The sequence below is a fragment of the Sorex fumeus genome, unplaced genomic scaffold (genome assembly GCF_029834395.1).
Source record: "Sorex fumeus unplaced genomic scaffold, SorFum_2.1 ptg000001l, whole genome shotgun sequence".
Taxonomy (NCBI): Eukaryota; Metazoa; Chordata; class Mammalia; order Eulipotyphla; family Soricidae; genus Sorex; species Sorex fumeus.
This window is the reverse complement of record NW_026606058.1, coordinates 4,728,713-4,740,915: the sequence shown is the minus strand read 5'-3', so window position 1 is coordinate 4,740,915 and position 12,203 is coordinate 4,728,713. Positions and strand designations below refer to the sequence as shown.

At 45.3% G+C, this 12,203-nt stretch overlaps 1 protein-coding gene across 7 annotated transcripts in view; it reads left to right on the top strand.

Annotated features, from left to right (window-relative positions):
• The window catches only part of LOC130033564 (leucine-rich repeat-containing protein 37A3-like), a 74,496-nt gene that overhangs the window by 24,348 nt on the left and 37,945 nt on the right, over window positions 1-12,203 (top strand). For all 7 annotated transcript variants that reach the window (XM_056125480.1, XM_056125574.1, XM_056125498.1 and 4 more), the window contains 3 exons: window positions 6,385-6,456; window positions 8,213-8,303; window positions 11,346-11,417. In XM_056125480.1, coding sequence (XP_055981455.1) covers window positions 6,417-6,456; window positions 8,213-8,303; window positions 11,346-11,417 — 203 coding nt within the window. In that variant the 5' untranslated portion in view covers window positions 6,385-6,416. The remainder of the gene's footprint in view (window positions 1-6,384; window positions 6,457-8,212; window positions 8,304-11,345; window positions 11,418-12,203) is intronic.

Here is a 12,203-nt window from a genome sequence, read left to right as displayed (position 1 = left end):
GCATATGGCTGTTCATTCCGTTCAAGAATGGTCTCCCAGAATCAACTGTTTCTGGCCCCAGAGCCCTGCTTCAGAAAATTTTGGGTCCCTGATTCCATGCTATCCCCTGTCTAGGAGAGTGATAATCAGAGAGACTAAGAGCTTAAAGGAAATGACAACATTTGTGAACCCCCACCCACCCGAAGTAGTGCTCCTCTTGCAGGTCAACTGCCTTTCTTGGAAGCAGGATGGCCAAGGGGAGGACGAATGTCTCTTGGATTTCAGTAGTGAGGAGGAAGCACCAAGACCACCACAGCTGGATTAGTGCTGTTGAATTCACCAGTGTTCCCTGTCTGGGGACAAGCTGCTCCTCCCCCACCCTTGGGGCTCCGCCCAAACGAGTGGGCAGTCCCAGTCCTGTTGGGTGGCAAGAGTGGGAGGGGAGGCAAGGGGGGTGGGGTAGAGGACCTGATTGGATGTGTTTGGTGCCTTGGGGGAAAAAGGAAAGCCTGGGTCCTGCTGGCTTTGAGGAGCCTGCTTTGCCCAGATCCAATAAAGGCGCTTAAAGGCTCATAAAGGTGGTGAGGGGTGGGTTCTGTGGTTGCCAAGGGCCTGTGGTTGCCAAGGGCGTGGTTGATAAGGGCATGCACGGGCAGTGCCCAGCTGCCTTAATTCCTTAGCCATGGATGTGGCAATAAAAATACTAACAATTCTTTTCTCTACCCATATACAGGGCGCTCCTCTCCGGGGGAGAGTCCTACCCCCAGTCCCCCTGGCCCCCAGCCCCCCAGGCCCCCCCAATCCCTGGCTTTCACCTTCCCCTGATCCTGCCGCTGAATCACCCCCTACCCTTCGGCCCCAGATTTCCAAACTTCTCAAGTATATTCTTTCCCCCGAAAACCGGGGGAAGGATCCAGTTCACCGTGGCCATCCTGCTGAAGGTATTGTAACTCCCAGGAAATCTATGAGACCTCGTCGTCTACCACCACCGACGCAGGAGGATTACTTAGATTCCTCTAGGTCTCACCAGTTTTTTATTCCACACCTTGGTTTCACTGACAAACCGGCAGCACATCGGAGGCTCGCAGGTGGAACTATTTCCGAACTTCTCACTTATCTTCTTTCCCCTGAGAACCGGGGGAAGGATCCAGTTCACCGTGACCATCCTGCTGAAGGTATTGTAACTCCCAGGAAATCTATGAGACCTCGTCGTCTACCACCACCGACGAGTATGGATATGGATATCTTTTATCCTGAGGGGAGTCAACCTTTGGTGGGAGATTCAGAGAAACATCCACAGATCCGTCACAAGGCTGGATCCTTTTCACCCCAGCCTCAGCATCCAGAAACCTTTGAAGAGATAGAACAGCTTCCCTTTAAGACCCTGGAAGCTGAACTTTCAGCAAGCACACAACAGAGCCCAGCTGCACTTCTAGGATCTCCCGAGGAATCAAAACCTCTGGTAGTTCCAGACTCAGATTTGCTGTCAAGTACCCCTGAAAAGGGTGATACTGCTTCAGTCCTGCCAGAAACCCTAGTTCAGCCTACATTGGCTTCCGAGGAGAGAGGATCTTCAGTGCCTCAGGAGGTGGAAGCTCAGCCTTTAGAGTCAGGACTGGAACTTGGAGCGCGTGATCAGGAAAACAGAGTGTCACCGATACCAAAGGAAGTCCATCTTTCAAATACAGCTACTGTCACCATCAAACCTGCCTATCTGCAGATTCCCGGAACTCCAAGGGTCCCCAGTGAGGGGGAAACATCAACCCAGCCAGAAGCCCTAAATATCACTCGCACTGCAGAACGCCTTAGGGAAAAGAAACAATCTCTAGCCCAAGAGGAGGCCCAGTTTGCGGTACTAGAGAGCCCTGACAGTGGCTCTGCCATACGGCAGGAGACAGTGCCTCAAGCTCCAGGCATCCCTGAGGTGACTGAATCTTCAGTCCAGCAGAATCCCCTAGCTCAGCCTCCTGAATCCCCTATGGAGTTTGAAGCTCAACCATTTCTGCATTCTGAAGAAAATGTTCCACCTCCAAGTCAGAATGAAGCTCTAAGCTTCAATTTACCCCAGGTCACTGCTAAACCTATGGGTGTGACATTTCCTTTATATACAGAGTTCAATAATGAGGTCAGACCATCAGACCATCCTGAACATGTGTCATCACCAAGTAAGAATGAAGCTCAGCTCTTAAATGTTCCCAGTGTGAGGGGAAAACTTGTGGGTATGACAATTAACATGTTTCCAGAGGTCAGTAATGAGGTTCGACCTGCTCCAGAGCAGCACGAGGTCTCAGCTCAGCCTCCAAGTGAAGTTGACCTTTCAAACTTGCCCCACGTCACTGTAAAACCTGTGATGGTGACAATTTCCATAGCTCCAGAGGTCATTAATGGGGTTCAGTCCTCAGTCCAGAAGGAATCACAGACTCCAGCTTCAGAGCTCTCTTTACCCAAATCTTCTTTAGCCCACCAGCAGGTCCAAGGTGAAGGTCCACAGCTCTCTGAGACGATGGACTCTCCATCAGTCCTGCAGGAGTCCCAGGATAAAATGCTAGGGTCCCCTGAGGTGACTCCATCTTCATCATATGAAACCACTGACCTCACGAAGGTGGGAAAATCGTCCGTCTTCCAGGAGGCACAGACTCAAGGTCCAGAGCACCCTGGGAAAAGCTTTTCTACTAAGGAGCAAGAATCTTCCCAGCTGATAGAGAACCTTCAAGATTGTGTCACTAAAGCTCAAGGGGATCTACTCCACCTTCTCTCGAGAACTGGACACCTGTCCACTCTCAAAATCTCGAAAATATATAGGTTGCTATCTAAGAGTACAAAGAGGTATCATACTCATCATAAGAAACCTAACAGTAACAAGTCTGAAACCACTAAAACTGTTTTATCTTCTGCAACCCAGGAGGACGTCGTCCCTAAGATTCCTGAGCATCTTGAGGTAGTCATTTCTTCAACTCAGCCAGGCACCTCTTCTAAGCGTCCAGACTCTATAGCGTGGAGTTCTGAAGCTTTCCGAATTCAGACTCTGGAGAATCAGAAGGTGACAGTTTCACCAGGTCCCCATCATGTGAACACTCGTTCACTCTCAGCTGACATTTCAGCTCCACCCAGTGTGGGGGTTTTGAAGACAATACCTTCTCCAACCACACAGAAGAACAAGGTTCAACATTTTCATCAGAATCGGCCTTCTACAAATCAATATTTGACTGTAACTCCAGAACACACGGTGAAGACTAAACCCTCGACAACCCTGACAAGTACCAGTGCTACAGAACAGTCAAATATGACACTTATCACACCGTCTCGGAGTCCTTGTTCAAACCTGAGTGGAGTCACATTTCCACCTAAAAACAAGGACGTTACTGTAACTAAAGGCAGTTCAGTTATATCTCCCACCATGCAAGAGACTTCAGCTCAGTCTTCAAAGGCCTCCAAGAAAGCTGAGGTGAGAGTTATAACAAGTACCACTCTGACCACCCCCAGACAGGGAAGGCCTTCAGAACAGCGTCAGCATCAGCAGAGAGATCTTGGTAAATACACATCTGTACCTTTGTGCTTAGCTCCAGAACCAGAAACATCAGAAACAGCTCATTCTTCTCCGACTCAGTCTTCAACTGTGCCTTCTGTACGATGTAGTTCAGAAAAGGCAAATGCTGCTCCGACAACCCCCAGTGAGGAAATGCCTTCAGAACAGCCTCAGCATCAGCAGACAGATCTTGGGGAACTCACATCTCCACCTTTGTACGCTACTCCACAACCAGAAACATTGACGACACGTCATTCTTGTCTGATTCACTCTTCTGCCCAGCCTGCTGTACGACATGCTTCAGAAAAGGCACACGTAGATTTCCCTGAGCAACTGGAACAGAATGTCTCCATGACCTTTAACATATGTGAGCTCTGTACCTGCACAGATAAGACCCTCTCCTGCTCCGGTCTCAGTCCAGAGAAGAGGCTCCATAGAGTGCCTGTGCCAGGGCCCAACACCAACACCTTCACCGTCCTGTAAGAATCCCCTTTCCTCTGTTCTCTGCATTCTGCCTATTGACATAGAGAGCCTTTTCTTCAATGTCTCCCTGTGTCTGCCTCATCCCCCCCCAGCCCACGTTAAATGATTTCCGCTTTTTATCTTTTGTTAGTCAAAAGATATCCTTGTTCTCCTTATCTGTTGCTGCTGCTTTTCTAGTCTTTTGGTTATAATTGTCCGCACCCTCTTTCCTTCTCTGTTTTTATCTCACCATCAACTTATCCTTCATTTAATTCCTTAACCTTTGTTTCCTTTGTGCTACAGCCTTTTTTTAAAAAAAAAAATAGTTTGTCCTCCTTATCTTTTATTGCTGGTGCCACAATCTTGTGCTTATGGACATGAATTCTGGAGCCAGATTGCCCGAGTTTGCATTTGTTAGCTTTGTTACCTTGGACAAGTTATTTAGCTCTGTGACTCAGTTCCCTTTTCTTGAGGTGGGGGTAATGGTAAGTTATCACCTCCTAATATTGTTGTGATACTTGTTGATTTTGATACTTATGAAGTTAGTACCTTGAAACAAGTTTAACATGAATCCCTATAGAGATGAGGCCAAGGTGGTGGAGAAGGGTTGACTGAGATCTAACCAGCTCCAATTGCAACAAAAGTAATACTATGAAATCTATGTAAATACTTTGGGCCAGAGTGATAGTACAGTAGGTAGGGCATTTGCCTTGCACGTGTTCCACCTAGTTCTGATCCCCGGCATCCCATATGGTCCCCTGAGCACCACTATCAGTGATTCCTGAGTGCGGAGCCTGGAGTCACACCTAAGTATTGCCAGGTGTGGCCTCCCCGTGAAACTATATACTTATATCGGGCAACTAGCATACACATGAATGCTGTCTGTATTCATTAATCTCTCATTTCAGAATTACAGTTGTTTACATCGACTTTCCATATAAAGCACCCATTTCCCTCAACCTAGCCACAACAATATGTCATCGGCTCTTAAACATGATGGTATTGGGGAGAAAGGGAATACACAAAAAGGAAAGGCAGCGTGTCACCAAGCACCAACAGAGGCACAGAAATGTACAGAATCTTGTCAGTTGTGGAAAGCTGCAGAGAGCTGACACAGAGCAACTTTAGCTGGGAATTAGAGGTTGATTTTTTTGGATCAAAAATTATTTATGTGCTGGGCATATAAAAAGCTGTGCACGTTTGGTATGATTTTTGTGTTTGGAGATATGTAATATGCTTGTAATATGAAACAGTTATGAATCTGTGCCTCCTTAAACATATCCCTCAACTTGTGGCTTAGACATCATAAAGCATCCAGAAGTCTTGAGTGGAAATGTTCACTAGGTGGATGGGATAGGTTTCTGTTTCAACATTTTCACCCTGAAAACTGTGTATGTAAACTGATTAGGTTTATATTTGGATTATGTACACATTTGCAGCTTATATACACATGTTGCTGAGCGAAGTTGACAAAACTAGATTCAAAGTGATCCACAGAGTTAGTGTTTAAAACTGAACTCAGGGAGCCAGAGTCCTAGGACAGTGGGTAGGGCTCTTGCGTTGCATGTGGCCAACCCAGGTTCAATCCCGGACACCTCATAGGGTCCCCCTCCATCACTGCCAGCCAGCAGTTCAATGAAAAATTATTGACCCTGAGCGCAGAGCCAGGGGCAAGTCCTGAGCACCATCCCCCCCTCCACCAACTTCATGCGTCTATACATGTGTAAATTCATGAACATATTCTCTTTGTTACAATAGGTCAGTAAAGTAAACAGGATAAGGCGCAAAAATCCCACTTTCCCACTCTACCAGCTATATGACTGCCGCATGGTAACTTCTGTTACCATCTTGGGTTTCCTTCTACTCTCTTTCCTGTGCATTCCTCCCCACCCCCAATGAAGGTAATTCTTTGTGATTTGTTCTTTTCCTGAGGCACGTTGAATATATCTCTCCTCACTAGTCCCCCCTCATTTTCTAATTTCCCTAGTCTCTATCTAGAAATTTCTACTATCTTGAAATTTCAACAGAGAGCATTGACTTAAACCTTTGGTGTTTCCTGGCAATGTTTTAAAATATTTATTTGCTGATAATTTTGTTCATTTTTCTGTATATGATAATTATGAAATTATAATTTTCTCCTTTAATTTGCAGTAGGAGTTATAATAGGTGTGAGTTTGGAAAAATGGCTTACAGGCTAATTAGCTGGCAGTATTTATCTACTCCAGGAATTAGGAAGTTCAGATTGTGAGATATTTCATTGTTTGACCAGTCATCCCACGTCATGTTTTTAGTTGGGCAAAATGGGAAACTCATAGCTATGGAGATGAGCTGGAGTATTCTGTGTTTCTATGATTCTTTTACTTTCCTGTTCATTCTTTTCCTACCTGTTCAAGTCTGTGAACTGTGTTTCTTCACAGAGATTTCCAAGGAAACTCTATTTCTTCCATTGATGGAAATACATGGAAGACATACCCTTGGGTTGAGAAACTGTGAGTATATTCTCTCCAAATATGAATATTAAAAAATAATTGCACCATAAAATCCTCCTTAGTATACAATTTAAAAATCAATACCACATAGAAGGTATTTCACACTCATGTCCCAAAACAACCTCTATTAGTTATAATAGTTTACTTCTTTAAAAAATTTTGGTTTACCAAGCTCTTACGTTAAAAGTCTTTTTGTTTTCCATTCCATAACTGGTAGAGTTAATTGTATATACACACGCACATATACATATAAGTATATATTTTGGTGATGTAGATGGTTTTATTGAACTTATTTTAGAAAGATGTGAGAGGAGAAAAAGAGAAGTTCTAGAGAGAGCACACAGAGATGAGCAAACTGGAAATGTGTTCACAGGAGAACATGGGCTTGAGTAGCAAGCCAACATGATTACTTTATTTATTTATTTATTTATTTATTTATTTATTTATTTATTTATTTATGTAGAAGTACTATTTATTTAGCCACTGATTAGCTGATTGAATTGTGCATGAACTCCACCTTACTTTTTTTTTCATTTTTTATAATTTTATTTATTGAATCACCATGAGAGCAGTTACAAAGCTTTGGGGTCTAAGTCTCGGTCATACAATGAAACACCCATATCTTCACCAGTGCCCATTCTCCATCACCAAAAACCCCAGTATACCCCATCCCACACCCTCCCCCTACCTGTGGGGCAGATGATTTCCACATTACTCTCTCTCTACTTTGATCACATTCAATATTTTGACACCAGACCCACCATTATTATTTGAGATTTTACCCCAAGACTCAGATCTGCTGAAAAGGCAACAGTAGACAATTTGTGTTCTATTGCTGGTTATGAATAACATATGATGTTGCGTGGCTGTAGTAGGGTCATGTGATTTTGAAATTCTGAAATTTTAACACTTTTAAATCTGGAGGGATTTCCACCAAAAGCCACCGGATTTCGAGATTTGCTCCTGAGTCTCTGGGATCATGGCCGTTGAGCAGCTTGATCAGGAGCCAGAGAGGCTGTTCTTGGGCGATGACTTGGGGTCTCATTGGAACAGGGAGACTAGGACCGGCTCCACCCCCATCCTGTGAGGCCCAACAAGTTTCGTCACTGCGGGCCCAGACCTGACTGTCCAATGGCCTCTGGAGGATGATGGCCACCAAGCCGCCAAGGGGGAGCAGGCGGAGAGACAACACCCTTTCCCCCCTGGGGTGGCCCGGCGACAGTAACCTACTGCGGAGTCTGGACGCATTTCTGCCAAAAGCCACTGAGTTTTGAGATTTGTTTCTGAGTCTCTGGGATCAAGGCTGTTAAGCAGCTTGATGAGGAGCCAGAGAGGCCGTTCGTGGGCGATGACTTGGGGTCTCGTTGGGGTGGGGAGGACAGGACCGGCTCCACCCCCATCCCGTGAGGCCCTGCGTGTCTTGTCACTGCAGGCCCAAACCTGACTGTCCAGTGGTCTCTGAAGGATGGTGGCCACTGGGCCGCCGGGGGGAACAGGTCAAGGCACGAAACCTATTCCCACCTGGGTTGGCCCAGCACCGGTAACCTACTGCAAGGACCGGACGCATTTCTGCCAAAAGCTGCTGGGTTTCGAGATTTGCTTCTGAGTCTCTGGGATCATGGCCATTAAGCAGTTCTTTCAGGAACCAGAGAGGCCGTGCCTCCAATTATATAGCTGAGCCGGAGGTGGTTTGTGGGGGTGTTTCCCACATACCTAACTTTTGGCCATTTACTTTCTTGGTAAACTTTGCCCGAAGTTTTTGGGGTCTGGCCAAAGGCACAGCAGCAATTTTGGGGTATCTGGAAGTCTGAAGGCGCCATCAGGTTGCTGATGCACTCGACTCACAGGTACATGATTACATTCTTCATTAAAAATTTTTAAATGATCCATAATGCGAAAGTAAATCTTCTGATTTGTTTTTTCTATAAATATAACAGCTACCACTTGATACTTTCACTTTATTTTGCTTTAGACTTCTTTCCTTTATGGTGCATAGAGGTTTACCCCATCTACTTAAAAAAGTGTATTGAAAGATGCTTTGATTTTTTTTTTTTTGGTCACATGTATTACCGCAGCACAGGGCCTTGTGAATATGGGCAGATAGGCCTGTTAAGTAGATATTTAGAGATGGATTTGTTGGCTGAAGAGTATATAGTTATAAAAATTTAATTGACCTCAAAATCGTTGTGCCAGTTCATGAAAGTATTGTTTCTCCATGCCCATCCACCTCTGGGCATTCTTTATTTGGGGGCTGCCCTGATGACTCAATAAAAGGGATCCCATCCATATTTTAATTTTATGGTTAGTACAACGGGTAGGGCATTTGCCTTGCATGGGGCCAACCTGGTCAACCCGAGTTTGATTCCTCCGCCCCTCTCGGAGAGCCCGGCAAGCTGCCGAGAGTATCTCGCTTGCCCGGCAGAGCCTGGCAAGCTACCCATGATGTATTCGATATGCCAAACACAGTAACAACAAGTCTCACATGATGGAGACGTTACTGGGCCCGCTCGAGCAAATGGTTAGTACAACGGGTAGGGCCTTTGCCTTGCATGGGGCCAACCTGGTCAACCGAGTTTGATTCCTCCGCCCCTCTCAGAGAGCCTGGCAAGCTACGGTGAGTATCTCGCCCACACGGCAAAACCTTGCAAGCTACCCGTGATGTATTCAGTATGCCAAACACAGTAACAAATTTCACAATGTTACTGGTCCTGCTCGAGCAAATCGATGAACAGTGGGAGGACAGTGACAGTGCTATTAAATAACACATATTGACATACCTAATAGCCACCTGTATGTCTAACAACTAACTTCAAATTTGTGATGAAGAACCAAAAGATTGAGATGTCTCTAACAAATGCGATGTGAAAAATATCTGTGGTTTGTATTAGAGGCCAAATGAACAATTTGCTAATCTGTCATTGTCAGTTGACATTCCTAATATGAGAAATGACCATTTTAGGGCCAGAGCGGTAGTACTGTGGGTAGGGTTTTTGCTTTGCATATGGCCTCCAGGATTCAATTCCCAGCACCCCATAGGGCCCTCCAGCCCTGCCAGGAGTGATCCCTGAGCACAGAGCCAGGAATAAGCCGTGAGCACAGCCAGGTATGATCTAAAACCAAAACCAAAGGCTGTATCAGTGCGTTGGAAATAATTGTATTTTCATCCAGACTATGAACCTCAGACCTAGAGAGAAAGTCTACAAATGGAAATCGCTTGCATACTTTTCTAAAAATTAAAAAAAGTAGAATTTTTTTTTAAATAATTTTGCTCTGGTGCCACACAGTGGTGCGCAGGGGTTATCCTTAGTTCTGAAAGGTGAAATTTTTCTAAACAAAAGGGGACATTGGAGCAGGGAATCTAAACCATAATTGGCAGCAATTATCGGTTTCCAACATGGGAGTCCTCAACAGACTATACAAACTTTCCAGTTCTGGGGCCTGGGCTGGGGGCAAACCGTGTGGAGACTCCCTTTTACATTTGATCCTTATAAGGTAAAGGAGGGAAGAGAAGCCGAATTTCAAGTCTTTGTTTGAAAATCTTGGATAGCTTTCCTGCCCTCTGGTCCTGCCTTCCAAGGCAACCCAATTCCATGGACCAGTATCAAATTCTCTGCCTCTGGAAAGGCTTTAAGCTTTGCAGACTGCTGACCTGAGTTTGAGCACCCCATATGGTCCCTTGAGCACCACCAGGAATGATCCCTGAGCGAAGAGCCAGGAGTAACCACTGAGCACTTCTGGGTGTGGCCCCACAACAAAACAAAGCACCGAAGAAACCCCCCAAATAACAAAGAAATGTTCGTTCAAGTCAGGGGTGTGTGTCAGAGGAGGGTGTGATTGGTAGGGGCACGCTTGGGGCCTCTGGGAAGCTGGGTTCCTTGTCAGGAACGTGTCTTGGGGCCTTCGCTTTATTGGCCTGCTCTTTTTTGTTGGGGGGGGGGGTGCACAGCTACTGGTTATGGGCTGACTCCTGGCAGACGTGGGGGATCTATGGGGTGCCGGGTCCGACCCAGGTAAGCCACGTGCAAGGCAAAAACCCTCCCCACTGTACTATTGCTCTGGGCCCAAATGTCATGTGCACTTTGTGCACGTTTTCCTTCCCAGAACAAAACAATTTAATGGTGTTAAGTTTCTTAGGGCTTCCTTTCCAGACTTAATTTCATTCTTCATGGGGGACTCAGAGTAATGTTTGGGAAGAGAGCAGGGAGTGGCAGCCCTGTGTTTCTGGTGTCACACAGAATTTGGATCTGACAGATTTTGTGACCTAGAGAATATGCTTTATATAGGTTACTTGGTGAGAAGAGTCAATAGCTGTGTTCGTGTTCATGATGCATCTAGGTGAGGACAAAATAAAGAGTTTAAACAGAGGCCACTATCCCTAAGTTAAATAAGAATTGGGATATTTAGATAGCACCATTATTATGTGTAAGAATAGTCCTGTGCACAGCTGCACACGCTAGGGGAAAAGGCAGCTCAGCTAGAGAAGGGAGCACCAAATAAAGGGCGTCGGGTGGTTCTTCTCAGGATGGGAAATGCATGATGAGAGTAGACTATAGACCGAACAAGATTGCCACTCAATGTCTCTTTTGCAAACCACAGCACTCAAAAGGAGAGAGATAAGAAAAGGGATGCCCTGCCACAGAGGTAGGGTGGGATGGGAGGATGGGGGGTGGGAGGGATACTGGGACTGGTTGTGGTGGAGAATGGGCACTGGTGGAGGGATGGGTATTCAATCATTGTATAACTGAAACCCAAGCACAGAAATTTGTAAGTTTACAGCTGTACCTCATGGTGTTTCACTAATAAAAATTTAAGAAAAAAAATAGTCCTATGTAATAAATAGTCATAGTTATTTTGCATTTTAGACCAGAAATAATTTTTCCATTTTTCAGAATACTCAGTGACAATTCTTTGGCAGAATTACGTAAGGATTCATTTGAAGCCCTTCCAAACCTCAAGTACTTGTAAGTTAATCATTTATTTATGAATTTTTAGCTCTGTTTTTAAAACAAGGGGGTGTGCAAGTTAATCTTCATCCTTTTTTCCAGCAATAAAATTTTGTAGTTTTATAAGTATGGCATTAAAAACCTCTCATGTCATTTCTGACAGTAAATTACATTTGCATATATATATATATATATGATGTCGGTGGGCCCCACGGATGACTTATGTGAAGCGGGGTCTCGCAGAAAGGAATTTCAGGAGTAGACAAGCAGTGAGTGAAGTTAATGGATTTTATTTGTAGGATTTTTAGGTGCGGAGGGGGAGAGAGAGAGAGAGAAAGCGAGAGAGAGAGTAAAGTTAGACACGAAAGAATGAAAGTACACATCTGAAGAGGGGAGATGCGGGCCACACATGTGCTCAGACACCACATGTGCTCGGCCACGTGGGCGCAAGCAGCACATGGGCTCAGGCAGCATATGTGCGCCCTTCCTTTGTTCTAGGTGGCCTTTAAGGGTTTCTCCAGCCTGTCCCCACGTGAGGCCTCTTTCCAGGTGAAAGTCCGTTGCTAAGGAGGTTACCAGGGAGGTCCAAAAAGAGGAATTCCGTGGGGAGGCCTATATCCTGAGGGTCTGGTCTTATCAGGCCTTTGTTTTCTGTGTCCACAAGGTGGGTCATTCCTAGAATTCTTCTTCCATGAAACTTTGTTTCATTGCAAAGGGCCTTTCCCTATCTACCTGCCTACATCATATATATATATGGACATATATGAAAAAAAAACCTTTAGGCTTACTCTTCAAGCCCATGTT